The 24,012-nt window shown below is 46.0% G+C and overlaps 1 protein-coding gene across 3 annotated transcripts in view; it reads left to right on the top strand.

Moving 5' to 3' along the window:
- Positions 1–24,012, top strand: part of Tnrc6c (trinucleotide repeat containing adaptor 6C) — an 82,848-nt gene that overhangs the window by 42,278 nt on the left and 16,558 nt on the right. For all 3 annotated transcript variants that reach the window (XM_017801947.2, XM_029553533.1, XM_029553532.1), the window contains 8 exons: positions 4,218–4,430; positions 7,426–7,592; positions 10,909–10,989; positions 12,565–12,622; positions 15,091–15,233; positions 16,919–17,068; positions 18,706–18,843; positions 22,058–22,177. In XM_017801947.2, coding sequence (XP_017657436.2) covers positions 4,218–4,430; positions 7,426–7,592; positions 10,909–10,989; positions 12,565–12,622; positions 15,091–15,233; positions 16,919–17,068; positions 18,706–18,843; positions 22,058–22,177 — 1,070 coding nt within the window. The remainder of the gene's footprint in view (positions 1–4,217; positions 4,431–7,425; positions 7,593–10,908; positions 10,990–12,564; positions 12,623–15,090; positions 15,234–16,918; positions 17,069–18,705; positions 18,844–22,057; positions 22,178–24,012) is intronic.

The following is a 24,012-nucleotide window of genomic DNA, read 5'->3' as shown; positions in this document are numbered from 1 at the left end:
GAAGAACCATAACAGCCTTCAGAGATGTCTGGGTCCCTGTCTTTTTATCAGACTCTATATTGCTTGAGGAGGGCGCACAAGGCCATACCTATGAGAGATGCCAAGGTACAGCCACTGCACTGCATTGTACTTCCTCCTGGTGACATCACGTGATTGCTTATTCTGACACAGGCTGGCAGAACCTCAAACTTTTATGCTGTCTTGGAACCAGACCAATAATTTTAACCTCTAGTGAGAATTGGAGGACAAGAAAGAGTAAACACAGCATTTTATGTTTCTAAGGGGTTAAACCAAGTCCGAAAAGATACCTGGCACTTGATCATCAGTACACTTAGAAAGAAGTGTTCTGGGGCAGTTAATCAGCTTGCAGGCACACAGTGACTATTAATATTACTGTTGGGTGAGAAGGGTTCTAACCTTTAGACCTTGGTCCCTGACTAAAAGAAAGCCTCCAGGGGCTGGGTATTTTAGTTTTTAGGTGGAGGGGTATTTTGTTGGTTTTTTGAGTACCTCTCTGTAGCCCAGGCTGGTCTTGAACCTCCTGCCTCTCAGCCTCTCAAATGTTAAGACAACAGGCATGACACACTACAGGCTGTTCATTTCTTCCCTGAGCACTCTATTTTGACCAAAATGCAGTGCTTATTTGGAAAGGACTTGGTGTTGGGGAGAGGCAAGCACAAAGGCAGCATATACCTGATCCACGCCAGCCAGTGCCACAGGGGCTCATGGAATCTTAGCGGTCTTCCAACCCTGAGTGGAAAACAAGGATTAGTTCTGCATGGTCTTGAAGTGCTAGGAAAGATTACTCATGTGGCACTTATTCCAGAGTATTCGTGCATCCCTTGTCCTCCTGTTCCTTATTCCTTGGGTTCTTTGGGTTCCCCCTCATTACCTACAACAGGTTTATAGTTGCTTGCCAGGATTGCTGTGATTGGCTCATGCAGGTTGGAAAAGGCTGGAAGTAGAGGCAAACTGGACTTTGCATTTGGGCAATGGCATTTGCTCCAAAGCTCAGTTTTCTAGTATAGGTGTTTATAAGTACTGTAAAGACAGAAATCCTGTGTTTATCACCCAAGGGGCATGTCTCCTACTTGCCAAGCTTAAAATGGGCGAGGCTGGGTGTGGTGGCACACGCCTTTAATCCCAGCACTCAGGAAGCAGAGCCAATTGGATCTCTTTGTGAGTTGAAGGCCAGCCTGGTTGACATAGCAAGTTCTAGGCCATCTAAGGCTACATAGTAAGAGCCTGTCACAAAAAAAGGGGTGTGTGTGTGTGTGTGTGTGTGTGTGTGTGTGTGTGTGTGTGTGTGTGTAATTAAGCTAAACCAGGCAAGCTTCTGCCCAGGTAGAGAGCAGTGTCCTTGCTTAGAGATCCTGCGCTAGGAAGCATCTTTACTCTTCTTTAGTGTAAGACTGATCTCCAAACCTAGTCACCTGCAGATAGAGTGAATCAGCAGATGCCCTGACAGTTCTGATGTGGTCACGTTGTGACTCACCAGCCAGGTTCCATTTTAAGCAACAATGCAATAGTTTTGAACAGCAGTGATCTGTGCTTCTTATAGAAGGGTGCCTATTAATGAAAGCCTGTAAACCACATATACAGGTTCCCACTTAAGGCCATCAGTTGAAAATAATGGTTAACATGGTTGGAAATATAGTACAGCATCCTGGATTCCAGTAAGAGTAAAATCATGACTAACTTGTCATCCTATCACCTGGGAAGCTGAGGCAGAAGGATGGACACAAGTTTGAGGCTAGCTTGGACTGCATAGTGCTAGGCTAGCCTAGGCTACAGAGTGAGACTTTGTTTTGGGGTCGGGGGGAGTCAGTGTCTGAAAAATGCCCCACACAGCAAACATTCACATATTCAAGCCTAATCAGTTGAATTTTGAGACATTTCTCTTTCTGTTGCTTAACTGTGATTGGCCACTTCATAAACATTCCCCAAAAAGGGCCTCCTGTCCCACTTACAAACTTTATAAGTTGTGGCCCCAGAACAGGCTAGTACTGATTCCGCTTTCACAGAAAGCACAGGACATCTCCTGACTTGACTGTGGCCAAGTGGATCCTGATGTTCTGACCTCTTTGTGTGGCTCTTTGCTGGCATCCTGGTGTGTACCATTTGGGCACGTTCTGTCTGGTAGAAGGATCAAGAATGTTTTCTCGGGGCTGGAGAGATGGCTCAGTGATTAAGAACACTGGCTGTTCCCGCAGAAGACCCAGGTTCTAATCCCAGCACCCACATGGCAGCCAACAACTGTCCATAGCTCCAGTTCCAGGGGATCCGACAGCCTCTTGTGTCCTCGATGGGCATTGCACGACATGGGTGCACGTGCCTACACGCAGGCAATACACGCATACACATAAAATAATTTTTTAAAAAAAGCGTTTTCTGGAACTGGGGTTGCAACTAAATGGTAGAGTGTGTGCCTAGCATTTAGTTCGAAGCACCAGAAGAAAAAGAACATTTCAAAAGTGCATGAGAGCACATCTTAGTGTTTGTTATTTATTTATTTATTTTATGTGTACGAGTGTATTCCTGCATGTATGGGGGTGCACCGGGGTCCTCTGCAAGAGCATTCAGTGATCTTAACTGCTGAGCCATCTCTCCAGCCCAGTGTTTATTATTTTAATATTCCCCATATTGCATCTCTTTAGTTGAAGACAATGAAAAGAAATAAGGATTCTAGACCCCCACAGCACAGAAGTGTTTTGGCAGGAACTGGCTAACAACTTGCTGCAAATGCAGAAGGTTCCTGAGTTTGGATTGTCAGTACCCGTATAAAAGCAGCCTGCATCTATGCACATCTATAACTCCAGTGATGGGGGCGGATCCTTGGGGCTTACTGCCTAGCTAGTCTAGCAAGTCAGTGAACTCCAGGGCCAGTGAGGAAGCCTGTCTTCCTCACTGGAAGGTCAAGAGCTATAAATGAAGACACCCAACATCAACACCTGGCCTCCCTACACATACACACAGGTGAGCCACACTCGTGCATCAATGCGCAGACATCACACACGTGCACACACATACCAAAAAAAGGGGAAAAAATGTTTTTGTGGGGGAAAAATAGAATTTGAAAGTTTGAGAGGGATTGGTTGGTTGGGTTTTTTTTTTTTTTTTTTTTCTCTTTTGTTTGATTTTTTTGTTGTTTTTATTTTTTGTTGCTGGGATTAAAGAAAGGCATGAGCCACCGTGCCTGACAACTGCTGCTTTTTAACTCCAGTTCCAGGGGATCTGATGCCCATTTCTGGTCTCCATAGGCAACCAGGCATGCATGTGGTCCACAAACATACATACAGGCACTCACATAAAATAAAAATAACTTAAAAATATTGGGCGGGGGGGGCGCTGGACAGATAACTCAGTGGTTAAGAGCACTGATTGCTCTTGCAGAGGACCACAGGAGTAGTTTCCAACATCCACATGGTGGCTAACAACCATCAGTAACTCCACTTCCGATCCAACACCCTCTTCTGTCCTCCATGGGCATTGCACAACACGGGTGTACTTACACACATTCTGGCGATACACTCATACACATAAAATAAAAATAAATATTTTAAAACTGTGTATTTTGTAGACTTTTCTAACTGCTTTGAACAGGAACCAGGCTTGCTATAAAAAGTAACTGGTTACTGTGGTCAGTTGTAAAACTACTTTCCCCAGTATATATTGCTGTTTTCTGTGTAATTACAGGTAATACTACAGGTAGCACTTGCCGGCAGTAACTGATTGGGAACAGCTTGCGAGCTATTGTTGGCAGTTTACATAATCTGTTGCTTAGCATACAGGTTATAATTTAAAATGATTCATAGTTGCATGTCTTTTGTCATTAATCAGTATTATACATTTTATTAGAGTCGAGTATCAAAACTGATTCCAAACTATCTTTAGTAAGCAGATTAACAGATGTCACAATTGAAACTAGTATGCATGTGGAGACTAACTTAGAATAGCCTCGACTGTGTCCTGTACACCATGTGATTTCTCCTTTGTGCCAAGTCTTGCCCTTTCTCCTTGGTTCTTTCCCTGAGCTGGCATGTCTCTCTGAAACTGCACCTTTGAGGGCTGCCTTGTAACTGTCAGCAGTGGCAGGAGCTCCTGTTGGCAGGCACAGGAGGATGAGCATGTGAGTCGATTTAGAAAGTCAAATCGCAGTTTGACTTTTTCCCTATTTCACTTACATTCTCCCCTTTCTCCCTGGGCACCCTTTCCAGTTTCATCCGGCTGGGGAGAAATGCCCAGTGTTCACTCAAAGGCTGAGAACTCGTGGGGAGAGCCATCTTCCCCTTCTACCCTGGTTGACAATGGCACAGCAGCGTGGGGGAAGCCTCCCAGCAGTGGCAGTGGATGGGATCACCCTGCTGAGCCAACAGTGCCATTTGGAAGAGCCGGCCCTCCTGCGGCTGCCCCAGCCCTGTGCAAACCAGGTAAGCTAAGCCCTCTGCATGCCCAGACCTGGCAATTTAGAAATGATTCACTGTACTGGGACATGGTTCAGTGGGTAAGAGCACTTCCTGTGCAAGTATGAAGACCTGAGTTCAAATCCCCAGCACACCCACATAAAAAGTCAGGCATGACTGTGTGTGCTTTTAACCCCAGCATAGTGGGAAGGGGCAGAGTTCGATCCTGGGAGCTTGCTGGCCACCCAGCCCGGTCAAAATGGCAAGTTTCACATTCAGTGAGAGACCCTGTCTTAAGGGAATAAAGTAGAGTGACAGAGGAGGATGCCTGCTGTCTTCCTTTGGTCTCCATACGAACACGCACACACACACAGGTTAGAGTATTCTATTTAAAGGGATACATTTTCAGTGAATTTTAGAGCATACCTTTTTTCAAAGCTTTTTCACTTTTTAAATTTTTCACTTAATTTTTTTTTTGTCTTTTTTAAGCCCAAGGCCTTATACATGCTAAATACACATTCTACCACAGAGCTCCAGCCCTTACTGAATTTTAAAAATTAAACTTTTAAGCTTGGTGGTATACTGCCTTTAATCCCAGAGGCAGGCAGATCTCTGTGAGATGGAGGCCATCCTGGTCTACATACCAAGTTCCAGGCCAGCTGGAACTACAGGGAGACCCTGTCTCAAAAAAACAGATAGATACAATAGTTGACTCATGTCGCTAATCCCAGCATTCGGGGACAGAGGCAGAAGTATTGCCACATAAGTTCAAAGCCAGCCTGGACTGCATAGCGAGATCCAAGCCAGGCAGCACTATGTAATGAGACCCTGTCTCAAAAAGCACCCCCCACCACCACCAAAAAAACAGTACATATATACGTACAGTAAGCTGGGTATGGTGACATATTCAAGTAATCCCCACACATGGAGGTAGAGGCAGGAGGATGAGGAATTCAAGGTCATCCTTGGCTAAATAGTTACAGGCCAACCTGGGCTACATGAGACCTTGTCTCAACAAACAAAAGTAAAAGCAAGAATCAAAGCAGTCAAGCTGGGCATAGTGGCCCAGGCACGTGGGACACACCCATAATCCCAGTACTAGGGAAGGTTAGGTAAGAGTTTCCTGATCAAAGCCAACCTAGGGCTGTACAATGAGACTTTAAAGGGGAAGAGGGATACCTGAGAGATGACTCAGTTGGTAAAGTGCCTGCTGTGCAAACGTGGGGGACCTGAGTTCAAATTCCCAGTACCCACATAGGAGCTGAGGGAGGTGGCACACTGCTGTAACCCAGGCTGCATCCATGGGGAGTAGAGGAGCTCATTAGGCAGCCAGCCTAGCTGAGTCAGTGAGCTCTAGCTTTGATGAGACATGCCTCAAAAAAAATCTGCTGATGGGCGTGCATAGTGCTGCACACGTTTAATCCCAGCTCTTGGGTGGCAGAAGCCGGCCTGGTCTACATAGCAAGTTCCAGGCCAGCTGGGGCTACAGGGAGACCCTGTCTCAAAAAGACCCCCCCAAAAAAAATCTGCTGACATACAATGAAAGAAAACATCTGATGTCCACCTCTGGCATCAACACACATTTGCACACCCCCAACACACAAGAATCAAAGTGAGGCAATTAAGCATATGTGCTTGAATCCAGTAGGTTGACATCCCGAATTCAAACATTCAGAATGCTCCAGCTGGCACCTTTGAGCACAAACAGGGTACTACATGTAGAAAACTCTACGGTGACTTCATCTGTTGGATCAGTCACAATGCAGGCATGCTAAAAAGAGAAAATTACCCCATTGGGGCAGAGTGTTTGCCTTGGATGCCCAAAGCCTTGGGTTCCATCCCAAGTACCAGAAAAGACCACAGATAGACAAAAGCCATGAAAATAACTGTTGCCATGGCTACAGAAGTGGCCTATTTTCTTTTGGTTGTCATTGTATGTATATGCTAAATCTTAAAAGGCAACTTTTTTCTCAGTTGGTCTGGAACTCACTGTGTTAGACCAGGCTAGCCTTGATCTCAGAGATCCACCATGCCTGGCAAAAGGCAGCTTTCTTGATTTTATATTTTATTGCTTTGCTAAAAGTAGATGGTCTGCCCCATATATTCAGTGCTCTGCTAGAAATATGCATTCCATTCCTCTACAAATACACATTCCATTCCTCTACAAATACACATTCCGTTTCTCTAGAAATACACTTTCCGTTCCTCTAGAAATACACTTTCCGTTCCTCTAGAAATATACTTTCCATTCCTCCTACTTTCTGTCGTTTATGTCTATGTGCTGTTTTGAAGCAGTATGTTACTTTTAGCATTTGTCCTCTGTCCTGTCCCATGTCTGTCTGTCAGCACCATCAGTTAATCATCTTAAGTGACTCACTTCCACCTAGACTTCAGCTTTCTAGTTCTCCAGGTAAAAATTTGGGTTAACTTTGACACCAGACAACACTTTATATTTTTTTTTAAAGGAGAAAAAAATAACATCTTGAAAATTTGATGGGCAATTTGAGCTCCCTCTGCCTGTGTCTGTCTCGAGTCTATTGGTGTCTCTTGAGAGCTTATCAGGAACTCAAACAGCTTGGCATCTTGGAGACCTGCTGCACACCACATGATCCCCACTGGTTCCCACCTGTTACCATGTCGAGAGCACTGGCCCATGTGGAGCAATGCCGATAGGTTAGCTCAGGTTGGAACTAAGATCCACAGGGAGACGGTGACATTTTCAAAACTCCACATTTGAGTGGCATTCTCATGCTGTGAAAAGATTGCCACCCTCCCCCATAGCCATTCAGGATTTGTCTGTACAATGGTGTGTGTTTCAGAATGATGTTGTTTACGGAGATTTGGAAGAGCTCAGACTGCAAGTTGCTGATTTTGAGAGGGAAAACATTACACATACACATATTCTATACCTGCCTCTAGAGAAAAGGTAGATTCCATGATACCGGTTTTCCCTACTCCCTGTTGCATTTTAACTATGCTTCTCAGGACCTGAGTGACAAGCTCCTATCTGCTCTCTTTTCAGCTTCCAAATCTATGCAAGAAGGTTGGGGCAGCGGTGGGGACGGAATGAACCTGGGCACCAGCCAGTGGGAGGATGAAGATGGGGACATGTGGAATAATGCTGCCTCCCAAGAAAGCAGCTCATCCTGCAGCTCCTGGGGCAACACCTCCAAAAAAGGACTTCAGAAGGTAGACCCTGCAGGGGAGGCCTGGAGGCCAGTGAACCTCAGCCTTGTTCTCTGTGTGGTGGCAAATCCAGTGAATGATGCAAGGATAGACCTAGTTCTCTGGGCGGTCTTGGGACTCTTGTCCCTTCTGTAGATCAGCTGAGTTTGATGGTACAACACTTTAATCCCAGCATTCAGGAGGCAGAGGCAGGCAGGTCTCTGTGAGTTCGAGACCATCCTGATCGATACAGCAAGTTCCAGGCCAGCCAGGGCTACAGTATGAGACTTTCTTTTCCATCAGGTTCTTTTCTTCGGGCAGGGTACTATGTAGTCAGCTCTCCATCACTGTAACAAATGCCTGAGATCAATCAGCTTGCAGAAAGGAAAGGTTTATTTTGTGACAGAGGTTGTCCGTGGTTGGTCAGCTGGGCCTGTGGAAAAGCAGCACATCATGACAGAGTCACAGGCCAGTAAGACTGCCCACCTCATGGCTGGAGGTAAAGGAGAAGGAGGGGACGGACTAGGTCCTATTACTGCCTCTGAGGGCCCAAAGCCCTTCTAGGTCCTGCCTGTTAAAGGACTCATAGTGTCCCAACAGTGCTGTCCTGGCAACAGTCTTAAACATATGGGCCTTTGGGGAACTCCTGAAATCCAAACCGAAGCAGGAGGCACTCTCCAAACACACTGCCATCACTCAGGTGTATGCAGAAACACATAAGAGTCCAACCACTGTTTAAGCCAAGTGCTACAGAGACTGAAAAAAAAAGATAATGGCCGCGTGTGTTGGCGCACGCCTTTGATCCCAGGACTCAGGAGGCAGAGGCAGGTGAATCTGTGAGTTCAAGGCCAGCCTGGTCTACATAGCAAGTTCCAGGACAGCTGGAGCTACAGAGAGACCCTGCCTCAAAAAGACCCCCAAAAAAGACACATGATGCTGAACTTCTCATAAATTGTCATTTATGGCCTGGAGAAATGGCTCAATGGTTAAAAACACTTGCCTCTCTTGCAGAGGATATGGGTTCAGTTTCCAGCACTCACCTAGCAGCTATAGTGGTTCATAACTCCAGTTCTAGGAGATTTGATGCCCTCTTCTGGCCTCTGCAGACACTGCATGAACGTAATGTGCAGACATACGTGCAGGCAAAACACTCATAAATTTTTTAATGTATTTTTTTTCAATGTCATTTATGCTGGGACTATGGCTTGGTTGGTAGATAGCTTGCCTGACATGCATGAAAACCTAGATCCATCCCTGATACTCCATAAACTGCATATAGTGGCACATATCTATAATCCTAGCACTTGAGAGGTAGGGGTAGAAGAATCGAGAATTCAAAGTTATCTATGGCTACACAGAGTATAAGCCTAGCTTGGAATACATGAGACCCTGCTTTAAAAAGAGAAAAGAAGGGCTAGAGAGATGGCTCAGCGATTAAGAGCACTGACTGCTCTTACAGAGGACCCAGGTTCGATTCCCAGCACCCACATGGCGGTACACTACACACATGCAGGAAGTACACTCATACACATGAAATAAAAATAATAAATAAAATATTTTTTAAAAAAAGAAAAAATGTTATTTATATTAACATGTAATGGATTTTATATTAATATTTCTAATAAAATGTTTTAAATGTCTCAAATTTAACTTCATAAACAGTAAATTTTTGAGACATGTTCTCACCATGTAGCCTAGACTGACCTCAAACTTCAAACTTGGAATCCTCCTTCCTGAGTGTTTCAGGTTCACTGGGCACCACCTTGCCCAGTTAAGAAAACTTTTTTTTTTCCAAGTGCTGAGTATTAAACTCAAAGACTTGCACATGCTAGGCAAGTACTCTGCCACTGAGCTATACCCTGGCCAAATGTAATGAATATTGATATATCTTACATTACAAACACTCGTTAAGAACCTTAATCTTTACAAGTGTAATGCAGGTCCAAGACCAAAAAGCCTAAAAACTTCTAAAGTAGGCCATTAGTAGTCCTGAAATAGGCAGCCAACTGCCCACCAAGACCAATTTTAGGCCAATATCAAAATGAAATAGGAAAAATAAAGGCTGGGCTTGGTGGCACATGCCTTTAATCCAGCACGTAGGAAGCAAAGGCAGACGGATCTCTGTGAGTTCAAGGCCAGCCTGGTCTACATAGTGAGTTCCAGGGCAGCTGGGGCTACAGGGAGCCTCTGTCTCAAAAATGCCAAAAAATTAAAAAAAAAAAAAAAAGACATTCAGTAAGCAGCAGGCAGAACCCACAAACTTTAATCAAGCTGTCTGCTCATAAGGAATAGACATGATTGCAGACATAGAGAGGCAGACTCTATATAGTGGGACTAAGAAGCCAGTTGCCATGGGAGCAAAAATAGCAAATTGATGAAGTACAATAATATAACGTGGCCCTGGCAGCATACTCTCGGGTTAGCCTCCTCCCAGGGGACAGAACGCCTGCACCTTCACGTATTGTGCTCTTCAGAGCATGGTGAGAACTAGGTGTGGTGGTACACACCTGTAATCCCAGCCCTTGGAAGGTGGAGGGAGACGGCTTAGCCTAGCCTACATAGCAAGTTCAACACTAACCTGGGCTGTGAGAGATCCTGTCTCACAAAGAAGGGAGGTAGGGAAGGAAGAAAAAGAAAAGGGACGGTTAGGAGGAGGGCGGGAAGGAGTGAAGAGGGAGGCAGGAGAAACCGTGCTCGGATTCTTGCTGAGAAAGTGGGGGTTTGGGTTTGGGTCTGGGGGTTTTGATGCTTGTTTTTTGTAGAGGATACTTGGATACCGCTCTGTACTGTGTTCCTGGATCTCACGGAGCCCTTGAGCCCCTGCCCCTGGGCTGCCTTTTTCTTCAGTGGTCGGCCTTTCTTCCCTCCCCCTCATCTCCCAACATTTTCCTTACTCCTTTGTTCCCACCCCAGGGCCAGAAGTGAGTGTGTAGTTAATAAGATCAGCGGGTTTGTTCTTCCTTACTGTGCTGCCCTTTCGTTTGCTGGTGCAAGCCCTCTGTGTTTTGTCATTGTAGAGAATAAAAGTGTGTATGAGGGCAGGAACCATGTCGTTTCAAGCAAACACGCAGCGCTGAACTCAGAGGCCGCCCTTTCATATTTCATCAATTTGTGATGAACCAAATTAATTTTCCCCGCTTTTTAATCCATGAATGATGTACGCTCAGCAGTCTGCAAAAGCATCCTGCGGTTTCCCACAGTGCTAACCCCAAGACGCTGTCAGGTGCTCCACGGAACACATCACAGTTCAGTGTTCATGCACAGAATTCTGTGACTGCAGTCACCCTGAATTCGGGCTCATCTAACTCATGTCCTCCCCCTTAACCTACTGTTTGTCCAGGGCATGAAGACTCCTGGCAAGCAGGATGAAGCCTGGATCATGAGCCGGCTGATCAAACAACTCACAGACATGGGCTTCCCGGTAACTGCCATCTTGGTATTCCTGCCTCCCCTTTTCCTGAAGTGGACAGCCCTAGGTGTTCCCTAACAAGTTTGTTGTGTGGGATGAGGTAGAAAGATAGTCTGAGGGATGAGGTCATGGCCTGTTTAGCTCTCCCTGTTTGGGTTAGCCATAACAACAGGAGAGAATTACTCAGTTTCCATGAGAGCTGGCGTAGTGGTGCATGCCTTTGATCCCAGCAGTCCAGAGGCAGAGGCCGGTGAATCTTTGTCAGTTCAAGGCCAGCCTGTGGTCTGTATAGCGAGTCTTAGCTCAACCAGAGCTAAACAGTGAACTCTGTCTCAATAACTAAATAGATAGATAGATAAATAATAACATAAGAGCTTTTTCTAGAATAGAGACTGTCTGCTTTATCCCCATAGGCTTTTCATGTTTTCTTGTGCTTTATCATTAAAAATGAGCTTTATTGGTTTATGTACTAGAAAGATCCAGGAGGAAACGTGGCATGAAGGTTCCTCAAGGTGCCCTAAGCAAACCTGTTTCATTCCTGAGTTGGTGCACACACAGAAGTTAGATCCCAAGTATCCCTGAAAAAGCCCCACAGTCTTCCCAGTTCCTTAAATCAGGTGACAGCAGTCCAGAGAGCACAGGCTATCTATCCCCCATTTTCACGCATAGGCCCTTCACAAGTATTCTTCCAAATCCTTATCCAGGTAAGCATTTGCCGCTCAGTCACTGTGGATGTGCCTTAAAGAATGGGTCCAGAATGCCTTTCTGCAGGAGCCCGAAAGTGCTGTCCTGGTCATCACAACACACCAGCTCCCTACCCCCAGGAACTTTGATATTCTTTTTGTTTTTTAAGAGTTTTTTTCGTTATGTGTATTTCTGAGTGTGAGTGTGGGTTTGTGCATGTGAATGCAATGCCTCTGGAGGCCAGAGGGGAGAGCACTGGATCCTTCAGAGCTGGAGTTACTGGTGGTTGTGAGTCACCCAACTTGGGTGCTGGGAACAGAATGGTCTCTACCAGAATAGTGTGTGTTCTTCTTAACTACAGAGCCATCTCTCAGCCTCCAAAAAGCAGCTTGGATTTTTAGAGATTGCTCTGATGAAAGAATAGTTTCCACAGTGAATCTGCTTGCTTTTTTTTATTTCTTGGGCAAAAGTTTGTATAATGGAGCCTGGAGTTCATGACAGAAAATGTTGTTGCGTAGTTACTGGCACCGAGAGAGACAGCCAGGATGGGGCCTGCGTGTCAGAGTCCACTGCGCTCCTGCCCTGACACACCAGCATCCCTACTGAATTGCTGCTGAAGTGCTTGCCAAGTTTCTTAGAACCCCACATTTTTTGTATGAGATGTTAAATACAAATTCTTGAGTCTAGAATTTGTCTAATAATTTTTAGTTACGAGGTTTTTTTTATTATTATTTGCAATGTAAATAATAATATCTGTCTCTGGCTTCAACATTGGGGTAAAATATTTCCAGTTCCAAAAACTAATACTAGTAGCCATTTCTCTAAGTTGGTAGTGACAGCTGTTTGCAGGCCTCTCGGTTTGTCAGTGTGCACTGCTAAGGAGAACTCTGCTTTGCTCCACAGAGAGAGCCAGCTGAAGAGGCCTTGAAGAGCAACAGCATGAACCTTGACCAGGCCATGAGTAAGTGACGGGCATCTGTTCCCAGGGGCCTCATAGGAAGTTTTGCTTTGGAGTAGAGTTTGCTCGTAGTCCTAGGTTAGTGGTTGAAGTCAAGGTGGGCAGACAAGCCAGCCTCCAGGGAGGGAGCAAGAGCAGAACACACACTCGTCACATGGGGGTCTGTGGACAGATGGCCAGAGTCGTGTTTGAAGCATGTTTGCTCTCTCCTTTTTTCCTAATATGTTAACAGATAAATGGCTTATGTTTGCATTCACTAGCTTTTCTTACTGCTGTGACAAAATACCTGGGAAAACATGTTCAAGGGAGGAATTATTTCCGTTAGCCAACAGTCCCAAGAGGTTGTCCTCGGTCTCTGGGCCTTGTACACTTGGGCAGAACCTCATGGTAGGAGGAGCATGTGGCAGTCAACTTCTTCATTTCCTAACACACAGGAAGAAGAGTGGGAAATACAGGAAGGGACCAGGGGAAAGCATAGGCCCAAGGACACAACACCCTAGTGACCTACCTCCTCCAAGGAGGCCCTACCCCTTTACCATGTCCTGATAAATGCTGTCCTGAATCCATCAAGGAGCTGATCCATTCCTCATCTTAGAGCCTCATGATCTGTCTCTGGACATATCCATGGACACCCAGCATTGTGCTTTGCTAATCCAGACATTTCCCAGTCCGGTACAGCTAACAGGATTGTCCATCTGCCTTGAAAGGAAGTAGGAGTGAGAGTCTGGGGAGAGGTACTGGCCTCACATTGCTAAGAGGTGAGCCCACCTGTCAGGGATAGTGCTTAGTTCTTGAGCTTCCTAGAAGTCATTGCCCGTGTGTCAGCTTTTTGTAAAATACAGCCCATTCTCAATATCCTTGGCAGTTGCGTTCTCTAAAGCCTCTGCCTTAGCAGGTATCTATCCCAGCATCCAGGGGAACCGGGGACGTGCCCACAAGCTCACTCCTATCCTTGTTCTTTGTGTGTTTCTATTTCAGAACACTGTATTTAGATGTATTTCTCACAAATATTATCATATGCCATATTTCTTTAAATGTGAGACAGGGTCTCCCTGTAGCCCCAGCTGTCCTGGAACTCACTATGTAGACCAGGCTGGCCTTGAACTCACAGAAATCCACCTGCCTCTGCCTCCCGAGTGCTGGGACTACAGGCATGCGCCACCACGCCCGGCCACTGTTTATTATTTTTATTATCATCGCCATAATAATAATTGTTTCATGCCCCCATGATATGTGTGGGGGCACATGTGCCACAGCATATATGTGGAGGTCGGACAACAACCTTATGGAATCAGTTCTTCTACTTCTGCTTAGACTCCAGGAATGGAACTCAGGTTGCCAAGCTCACACAGTGCCTTTCCTAGGAGCCATTTCACCTGCCTTACTCTGCTTTCTGAATCTGTTTTCCCAGAAGCCCACAAGCCTGGCTACTTCTCCCTACTTTTCACAGCTCTGTCCCAGCACTTCCGGAGCAGCCTCACAGCACAGCAGTAAAGTCCTCCTCTGGGTGTTCTCTGTTACAGTTTGTTCACTTTGAACTCACTACCCACAGTACCACAGTTCACACCTGGAGAACCACCTGCACACACAGTTTCTCTGCAAGGCACAGCTTGGCTTTCTTGCATTAGGAATATCACACACACTACATTGGGAACCATTTTAAACTCCAAATCAACAAAACCCACAAAGCTCTTAAGACGATAGCAGCAAACAGACCACGAAGACCCCTCCCAATGTGAGGTCCATGGAGGCAGAGTACGATTGTATTTGACCTGAATTGGACACTTGTCAGGAAAAATTAAGGTTTCTACCAAACTGCATGTGCCCACAAGTGATCACGAACACGTTATAATGGATGATTGGAGGACACATTCTAATGGTACAGAAGCCATGACTAACAGGAATAGACAGTACACTCATGTAGAAGTGCCAGAGTGAGTGGTTCACACTGCTGGCAGGGAGAGCAAGGTGAGTGGAAGCCATCAGTCCAGGGGCTCAGACCTGTGACGTGAAAGTGACTTGAACACAGGACACTAGGCCCAAAGCTCCTGCAGAACAGGCGCTGTTCCAGGAGCTCAGCATGTGGGAAGCACTGACTGTGAGGACCAGAGCTGTTGTTTCTGTTTTTTGTTTTTAGAGAGCTGCTATTTCAAGTCACATCACTAGGAAGGCCTTGATAACAGTTGCTTGACAAAAGGAAACAAATGCTTGGAAACCTGGGGAGCAGGTTCACCCCAGAGAAGATGGCCAAGTTGCCTGGGGCATGGCAGAGGGCAGTATGGCTAGAGTGGAGAGGAGCAGCCCAGCACGGCCCACTTGTAGACATACAGGCAGGCCTGGGGCAGGGAGCAACGCAGGCTTCTGATGCCCCTGCTCCTTGCTAGGGGCTGTTGGGCACCTCTCTGAGGCCGTAGCTGCCACCTATCTTACGCACATCAGTTTTGAGTGTTGCTCTGTATGTTGTGCCCCAGGCGCTCTGCTGGAAAAGAAGGTGGACATGGACAAACGTGGACTGGGAATGACCGACTACAATGGAGTGGTCACCAGACCCCTCAGCTGCCGCCCACCAATCTCCAAAGAGTCTTCCGTGGACCGCCCCACCTTTCTTGACAAGGTATGGCTCTAGGCAGCTGTCTTATTCGTACCTTTGACAAGAGGTGTTTTCATTTGAACTGTGTCCTAAGACATGTCAGATGAAAACTTGCTGGACTGAGATATTTACATGGCTTTTACCCACATTTCCCAACACATAAGAATGTTTAACTTAAAGAGATGCTGTTGCATTACACATGTTGCATTACACATGCCAGGAGTGAAAAGTGCGGGAACTGAAAACTGGCTTTCCTCACTGTTGTATGAACTTGACTGTTACCAACTTCAGTTTATGCAATAGACCAGGATTATCAAATTTTTGCTTTACTGTTTTCATTTTAAATGCTTGGTTTTTCCATTTGGAAATGATACATAGCATGTTTAACCTTGGAAAGGGGAAGTAGTGGGGCTGGGGCACCTGTGTCTAGCTGGCCCTTGCCAGTGGCCACATCAGCAACTACTCAGTACTCATTGGAAGCTTCCTGGATGTTTAAGTGTAGTCAAAGCTCTATCCCTCCAGTATTGTCATGGGAGGGTGTCCTTTCTTCAGAGTGGTAGAGCTCTAAGAGGAAACAACCACATTCAGTTGAACCAAAATAATGAACTCTGAGAATAAAGCTGCAGTAAGAAAGGATAAGCTTTTTTAAAAACTGAGGCCTGGTAGCACTGACCTGTAAATCCAGCTACACAGGAAGCTGAGGTAGAACGACCTCAAGTTCAAGACTGTCCTGTACTGCAGACCCAGACCGTCTCGAAATAGAGGAAAGATTGCTAGGGCCAGGTTCCTTCTGCAGTGCATCCTTGACATCTCTGATGAGGCTTGCTGTTTTCAGAGCCCTCTCCTCATGCTCCACACACAGAGGTGAACTGTGGAGTGACCAGGAGCAGATTTACACTAAAATCACTTGTTTTTCTGAAACTCCAAACTGTTGACATCCTGGACTTTGACATATAGACATAGACCAGGCTCAAACTTACTTACCCTCCTGCCTCAGTCTGTGGAGTGCTGGGATTCCAGGTGTGCACCACCACACTTTAGTTTTTTATTTGTTGAGTCTGGCCATTGTAATCAGGGAACCCTAAGCTCATTTGGGTTGTTTTTTTTAAAAAAAAAAAAAAAAAAAAAAAAACATGAAGTAGTCTGCTGACTGATTGTGGTGTTAGATGAGATGTTAGATTTGCAGAGCTTGGTGTGTCATATGACCTCAGTAGATACATGAAGGGGTCAGTGGGTGTCTTGTGTTTGTGACATACACACGTAGTGAGTCAAGCCGTACGAAGTATTATGTGTGTACTTCAAAGTAAGCAGATGTGAGAGTCCAGCATCCTCTCATCAAGGGCGCTGTGGTTGCAGCCTCTCAGTAGGAAGCTGTGTACTTGGAAACAGTCATAAAGAGGTCTCCGAATCAGACTTCTCAGTGTTCCTGTCCCTCCTCCCCACTCCGGGCAGGCCAGGGGCAGTAGTGTCTGAGAGTGTTGGAAGCTGATGTGTGCTTGCAAATCTCCCTTACTGAAAGCAGCGTCGTAATTCTGTCTCTCTCTCTTCTTCCCTCTTCTTTTGTCATATTCCATTACTCGTCTCCACACGTTTTTGATTGTTTAATTCTTTATCCATCCATATCCCCTCTCTGTTTCCGTGGAAAACTGTTTGGTGCGCTGCGTGTCGGCGGGCACTGCACACAGCTCACCCTTTCTTTCTCCAATCAGGATGGCGGCCTCGTGGAAGAGCCCACGACTTCACCGTTTTTGCCTTCCCCAAGCCTGAAGCTCCCCCTTTCCAACAGTGCACTCCCAAGTCAGGCCCTGGGTGGGATTGCCTCAGGGCTGGGCATGCAAAACTTGAACTCTTCTAGACAGGTAAGGCTGTTGGGAAGGAGCAAGCAGTGGTCTGCATTAGTTCACCTGGCTTTTTAAAAATGTGTTTGAGGAATAAACTGTCTTGTTGTCAGTTAATACTTCTATATAAAAATATTAACGGATGCCGGGTGTGGTGGCACATGCCTTTAATCCCAGTGCTTGGGAGGCAGAGGCAGGCTGATCTCTCTGAGTTCAAGGCCAGCCTGATCTACATAGTGAGTTCCAGGACAGCTGGGGCTACAGGGAGACCCTGTCTCAAAAAGACCAAATTATATATATAAATGGAGAATGAAGCAAGCTGATCTGCTCTCAAGACTCCCCTTGAAGTAGCTCACTGGAACTCAGATTTGAGTAATAAATAGTTCCTAGAATTCAGCCACATGACAGTAGTGCTGCAAGATTGTTTCTCCATTGAACTAAAATGTATTTGAGCTTCTGTCTGCACTCTAGGAGCTACCTTGCTACTGGTTGGAGTGCTCTTGTGTTGCCAAGTGGTCTTCACCATGGGTGTCCTTCTCCCCAGAAGCAAAGGGAACTTCTGTGAGGTTTGCAGAGCCTCCTGGCTATCTCACTCTTTCACCCTCTGTGTGAGAGGTCTGGAGGGAGGACCTGGGAGGTCTCAGTGCCCACAGCTCTGGAACCCTACTTTCCCATAGGTTTTTGGGCATGCGTTGATGTTCAAGTGAAGCCATGGAGCAGCCCTGCTTGTGGATTTTCTCAGGAATAGCCCACAGTGCTCTTGCACTGCTCTTGAAGGAGATAGGAGCATGTGGGAGGCTGAGTAGTCCCCAGTGTGCCTGTGGCCCCTGCAAGATTATCAGAAGTACCCTATCTGCTCTTTAAGCTTTCTGCTGAAGTTGGTGCTGAGTCTGCACTCTAGAAATCCACAGTCTAGCCGGGGTGCGGGGCATAGTGGGCTCTGCTGTCCAGTGTCTCAGTCAGCTCTCTAACGGGAGTCCCGCTCCACCTGTCAGGTAGCTCATTTGATGGTGTGGAAAGTACATCCCAAATGTATTCATTGTATCAGCACTGGGTTAAGTGTGTGAGTCTGCTGACTGATTCAGCCTCAGGGTTTGTTAAAGTCACGGCTGTGTTTCCCATTTGAAATGTCATTCTTCTGTCTGCTCAGTAGCACTCACCACACATTCTCACTACTGACCAAATGGAGCCTTCCAGAAAGGAGATGTGTCACCCAGGTACCATGTCTGTGTTACTGTCCTTGGACGCACTCTTGATTCTCTAAGTGTGACAGCCTTCTCGTTGGGGGATAGTCTTTTTTTTTTTTTTTTTGACACAGAGTCTCCCTAGAGCCCCAGCTGGAATTTGCTATGTAAACCAGGCTGGCCTCGATCTCACAGAGAACGGCTCCCTAGTGCTGGGATTGAAGATGTGTGCTACCATTCCCAGCTGTTTGGGAATATTGTAAAGTGCACTGTTGCATAATTTAAAATCATAGGCAGGTTCCTGATCTGATTTATCCTCTGTAACCTGTTTAAATAGCATTTGTCCCAAGTGTACTTAGGGACCAGGTTGAAGGGGTAGGAAACAAGAAAATGGTTTTCATGTGGGGAGCTCATCACTTTGTCCTCCCCCAGCCTGCCTACCTTATCTCCTAACAGCTGTTCTGTCTCCCACAGATCCCGAGTGGCAATCTGGGTGTGTTTGGCAATAGCGGAGCAGCACAAGCCAGGACCATGCAGCAGCCGCCAGTGCAGCCTCTTAATTCCTCCCAGCCCAGCCTCCGCGCTCAAGTGCCTCAGTTTCTATCCCCTCAGGTCAGATCCAAGCCTTAGGCAAGTGGGGTCACTTTTTAAAGGGAAAGCTTAGTCTGTCTGCATCTGGGTGCAAGCAAGGTTTTTTTTAACCTACATAGTCATATTAACCCATCTGGTAATGAGCCAGCCGTCCTGCCCAGGAGACATCCCCTAGACCCTGCTCCTTGGTAGCCCCAGCTACCCAAGTCTGTAGCAGGTAGCCATTGGCCAGAGCAATAGTTTCTGTTGTAGCTGTGGTTGTGGTAGTCCTGGGAATAGATTCCAGCCCCTGTACATACTCAGCAAGTGCTCTACCAGTAAGCTACAGTCCCAGTCCTCAGCAGTTTGGCTGGGGGTGGGGAATAGTCAGCCCCACACACTCTAGTTGGTATGATTTTTTTTGTCCTGGTTTTGCTCGAGATAGTTATACTGATCAGCCTGATGGTGGTCCTGTGTGGTCTGGAATAGATAGAAGCAGATGGTGCTGTTTTATGGAACATCAAGAAAGCTACCAAAACTCAGCATGCTCTGGTGAGGTAGCAGATGTGATCATGTAAAATAGTGTATAGTTTGTAGATCTAGAATTACATTTAGTCATTTACTATCAGATCATTTTTGCCTATAGATTTTTAAAAATATTTTTATTTATTATTTTTATTTTATGTGTATGAGTGTATTGCCTGCATGTAGGTAAGTGCACCCATGTCATGCAGTGCCCGAGGAGAACAGAAGAGGCTGTCGGATCCCCTGGAACTGGAGGAGTTATGGGCAGTTGTTGGCTGCCATGTGGGTACTGGGATTCGAACCTAGGTCTTCTGCAAGAACAGTTAGTGCTCTTAACCCCTGAGCCATCTCTCCAGCCCCTAGATTTTTTTTTTTATTAAAAATTTATTTTTAGCCGGGCGTGGTGGCGCACACCTGTAGTCCCAGCACTTGGGAGCCAGAGGTAGGCGGATCTCTGTGAGTTCAAGGCCAGCCTGGTCTACATAGTAAGTTCCAAGACAGCTGGGGCTTTCTTTATGTGTATGCATGTATTGCCTGCATGTAGGTAAGTGCATCTGTGTCCTGTAATGCCCGCAGAGGTCAGAAGAGGCCGTCGGATCCCCTGGAACTGGAGTTACAGACAGTTGTTAGCTGCCATGTGGGTGCTGGAATTCGAACCCGGGTCTTCTGCAAGAACAACCAGTGTTCTTAACTGCTGAGCCATCTCTCTAGCCCCTAGATTTTTTTTAAGACAGGGTCTCATATGTAGGCCTAGCTGACCTAGAACTTGTTACATAGACAAGACTAGCCCTGGACTCAAAAGATCCACCCATTTCTGCCTCCTAAATGCTGGCATTAAAGGCCTGTGCTACCATTCCTGGCACACATAATAACGCTTCTTAAAAGTCAAATGGAATTAAAGAAAAAGATGTTGATTTATACAAGATCTAGCCTGTAGCCTTTTTTTTTTCTCCTCTCATGAGCATTGTTTACTTTTAACAGATTTATAATTTTAATGGATTGAGTTTTTAGCTACAGTGTGATAGTCCTTTTTTTTTTTTTTTTTTGTAGCCCTGTAATTCACTATGTAGTCCAGGCTGACTTTGATCTCACAGAGATCTGCCTGCATCTGCCTCTACCTCCTGAGTGCTAGGATTAAGGGTGTGTGCCACCACGCTGGGCTAACAGCGTGACAGTCTTTATTTCTTGTAAGAATATTCAGTAATGCCCAGCACTTAGAAGGCAGAGGCAGGCGGATCTCCATGAGTTCAAGGCCAGCGTGGTCTACATAGTGAGTTCCAGGACAGCTGGGGCTACAGGGAGACCCTGTCTCAAAAAGACCAAAAAAAAAAAAAAAACTATTCAGTAATGGATCTGTTCATAAGGTAACACTTGGGGCCTGGGGTCACTCAGCTCTCATCTGGGCTCCTGGAGCCCTGCCAGGGAAGAACAGAGAATGCTGGGCTCCTGCTAGCACTCACTGACAGAAGGACAAGCCCACTATCCCCTAAGAGACCTCTGTTACCAAGAAGATACTTCAGAAACCTTGTATCTCATCTGTTCAAAAGAGACCTGCTGATCCTCAGACTCCTGTTACTCATGACATTTCATTTACACTAACATGAACTTTGTTGGAATACAGTGTCTTGGTCCTTTGGCTGCTAAAACATAATACCTTAGATGGGTAACTACAGACAATATGATTTATTGCTTGTAGTTCAGGAGGCTGCAGGTCCAAGATGAAGGTTCCAGAAGATTTGGCATCTGAGAGGATTCATTTCATCATAAATGGAAACTCACTGTATCCTCACAGAGCCAAAGGGTTGAACAAGCCACAAGTTTCCCTGGCCTTCCTTGATAAGGGCATTGATCCCATTTAGTACAGAGCCCCCATGACCTCATCACCTCCCAGAAGTCCCACTTTTTATAACCACCACATTTGGCAGTGTTTCCATCTAGATTTTTGGGAGTTGGGAGGATACATTCTGACCTTAGCACATGGGAAGACAGTATGGACATGTGGAAGAGAAGAGAACACATCAGGGAATTCATTGGGCGTGATTAATCATTGTGCAATGGTTTGAACTCAGCTCTATACTCGGGGTTGAGATGGCTGGAACTCGGTAGAAAAATAGTTGAATGTATTAGACAGGATGCAGCAGTGATGGCCTCCCCATCCTCATGGGAAGCCTTATAGAGCCACCCCATGTGGCAGCTCCCAAGGGGACTGATTGGAGGCCTGAATGGGATGCCTGCCTCTGCCGCCTGCTGAGGCTGCAGCCAACTAGGTTAAAGCCATAAAGTTTTCACATGGGCAGCACATGGAGTCAACCACTGATGGGAATGATCTAGAGCCATGGAAAGCTAATCTATAGCTAAAGTATTTGGAGGAAGAAATCTCCTAGAAGCTGACCTGGCATGATGGCACCTGCCTGTAATCCCAGCATTCAGAAAGTGGAAGTAGGAGAATCAGGAGTTCAGCGTCATCAAGTATATAGCAAATTTTAGATCAGCCTGGGCTCCGTGAGACCCTGTCTCAAAGAAAAATAATACTAATCTTCTGGAAGACTCTCTTTCTTCCTTGTTCTGAGCATGTCAACAATTGTTTTTTAAAGGTCTGTCCATAAGACATTCTAATGGCCTTGAGGTTCATCCATGAGACAGTTAACCAGTTTGAGTCCCTAAATGAATTACACAGACAAATGGGTGTTTTAATAGAGACGGTGACTGATGAGATGTTTATGTTACACAGGTTCAAGCACAGCTTTTGCAGTTTGCAGCAAAAAACATTGGTCTCAACCCTGCACTATTAACCTCGCCAATTAATCCTCAGCATATGACGATGTTGAACCAGCTCTATCAGCTGCAGCTGGTGAGTAGACAGGTCCCCCCAAGTTGTAGAGCCAGGACCTCGTGTCAGCAAGCCAGCAGAAACACCCTAATGGATGAAGTTGCTGTCACATGGTTCTCCATGTCAGGGTGTGTCTTAGTGACTGTTTGTGATTTAGGAAGTTTTTTCTTTCAAGGGTGTTGTTCCAAAGCTTTGTAAATACCTTGGTCCCTTCCTGCATATATATAGTCTTGCAGATCTATAACCTGGCCTATCCCTTTGACTTCTCAAAGTTTCTCCTCTAAGCCACAAAACACAAAATATCCCTTGGGGTAAGTGTTCTCTCACTTCTCCCAAGGATGGTATGCACAAATACCATTCTGGGAACAGGAGCAAAATTGCTGTAGTCCCAGTGGTGTGGAAGGTCATGTGGTTTGCCCCATTCGAACTTAATTCTCTCACAGAACCCCAGTTGAGAACAGCTAATGTGACCTAGTAGTTCTTAAAGGTGTAATTTAACATATCTTGACCTTTTAATTCTTAAGCAGTCTTGCTATTAGCTGTCCTATCATTGTTTCCTAGATAGTAGTGAGTTTATAGCCACTAGAGGGCCAGGTTTAGTCATTCATTCTTCACTGTGGGGACACCTGATCCACTCAGAAGTCTTATCCACCAGCTTTGTTGCCTGGAAAGTGAGTCGTGAAGAAAGCAAAAGAAACAAAAGAAATGGGAGCAAGGACTCTAGTGGGAAGGACACTGACAAGGCATTTGGCTTCTACGAGTGGCCTTAAGGCCCAGGAGCTCATTTTGAGACATGTGTCTTAACAAGTTTAAGAGCTGACATTTCAGTAAGTAGCAAAGGGGCAGGACAGAGGGAAATGTCCCAAAGACACTGTCCTCGCCATCCTCAAGGGCATAGACGTCTAGGCTTGGGCAGACTGTAGCCTTACCCTCAGGCTCTCCTTGACTCTTAAGAAGGGAGACAGGTGCTTATGGTCTGCAGGGAGGGCTTTCTGAAGTGAGGCCGCACACGTGCAGTATGATGCTTCCAGAAAGCAGCAGCAGGAAAGGGGACCCTGGAGGCCAGGTACAGCACTGGTGGCATCACAGACGTGGTTTGCTCTTATGGGCCAGAGCTGAACATACAGGAGTCTGTTACCAGCAGTTTATTGGCCCCAGTGGGGTGGAAGATCACAGGAAACACTGAGTTGTGTTTAGTGTATTCTGTTCATAGAATTTTTTTCCAGAAAAACTGGAAAGATGAAACCTAGTGCTTCCTAAGGTTAAGTTTTAGGACTTACAGTGAACCTGTAAGTGAAATATCTTCTCTGTAACCAATGAGGCATTTCTAACAGTGTAGTTCGCCTTTGTTTGGATTCTGTTTTAATTAAATCTTCAGTATGACTTTTCCTGGGGAGACATGAACTGATCAATGTCTCTTCACTTTAGATAGGGACCAACAGTAGACAAAAGAGGCAGTTCCGGCCAGTCCTGCCTGGTGAACTGTTGAGTTTGTTGGAGTTACATACAGGAACATGGATGGTTCGGGCAGCTACCTTGCCAGAATGCCCCCAACCGTGGGGGGCGGGCGGGGAGACAGTTCCCAAAGCTGCATCCCTGGAGCTCCTGCATGAGTGCAGCAGCTGTGCCTGGCTCCTTTCCCAGTGGCTGTTCATGCTTAGACAAGCTCAAGGAGGGCCTTGTGAGTCTTGTCAGGACCTGAGTTTCCTGAGTCTTGGGTGCCTCAGTCCTTCCAGGAGGGAATGTTTCCATTTGGGAGAAGCAGCTGCAAGAATCTTCTAGCCAGAATGTCCCCCGAAGTCCACATTGTAAGGAAAATAATCTACTGTTCAGCCAACATTTTGAAGTAAGTGAGC

Source organism: Nannospalax galili, unplaced genomic scaffold (genome assembly GCF_000622305.1).
Source record: "Nannospalax galili isolate Female #2095 unplaced genomic scaffold, S.galili_v1.0 scaffold1684, whole genome shotgun sequence".
NCBI lineage: Eukaryota > Metazoa > Chordata > Mammalia > Rodentia > Spalacidae > Nannospalax > Nannospalax galili.
The sequence above is the reverse complement of the archived record's forward strand: the minus strand, read 5'-3'. Positions and strand labels throughout refer to the sequence as shown.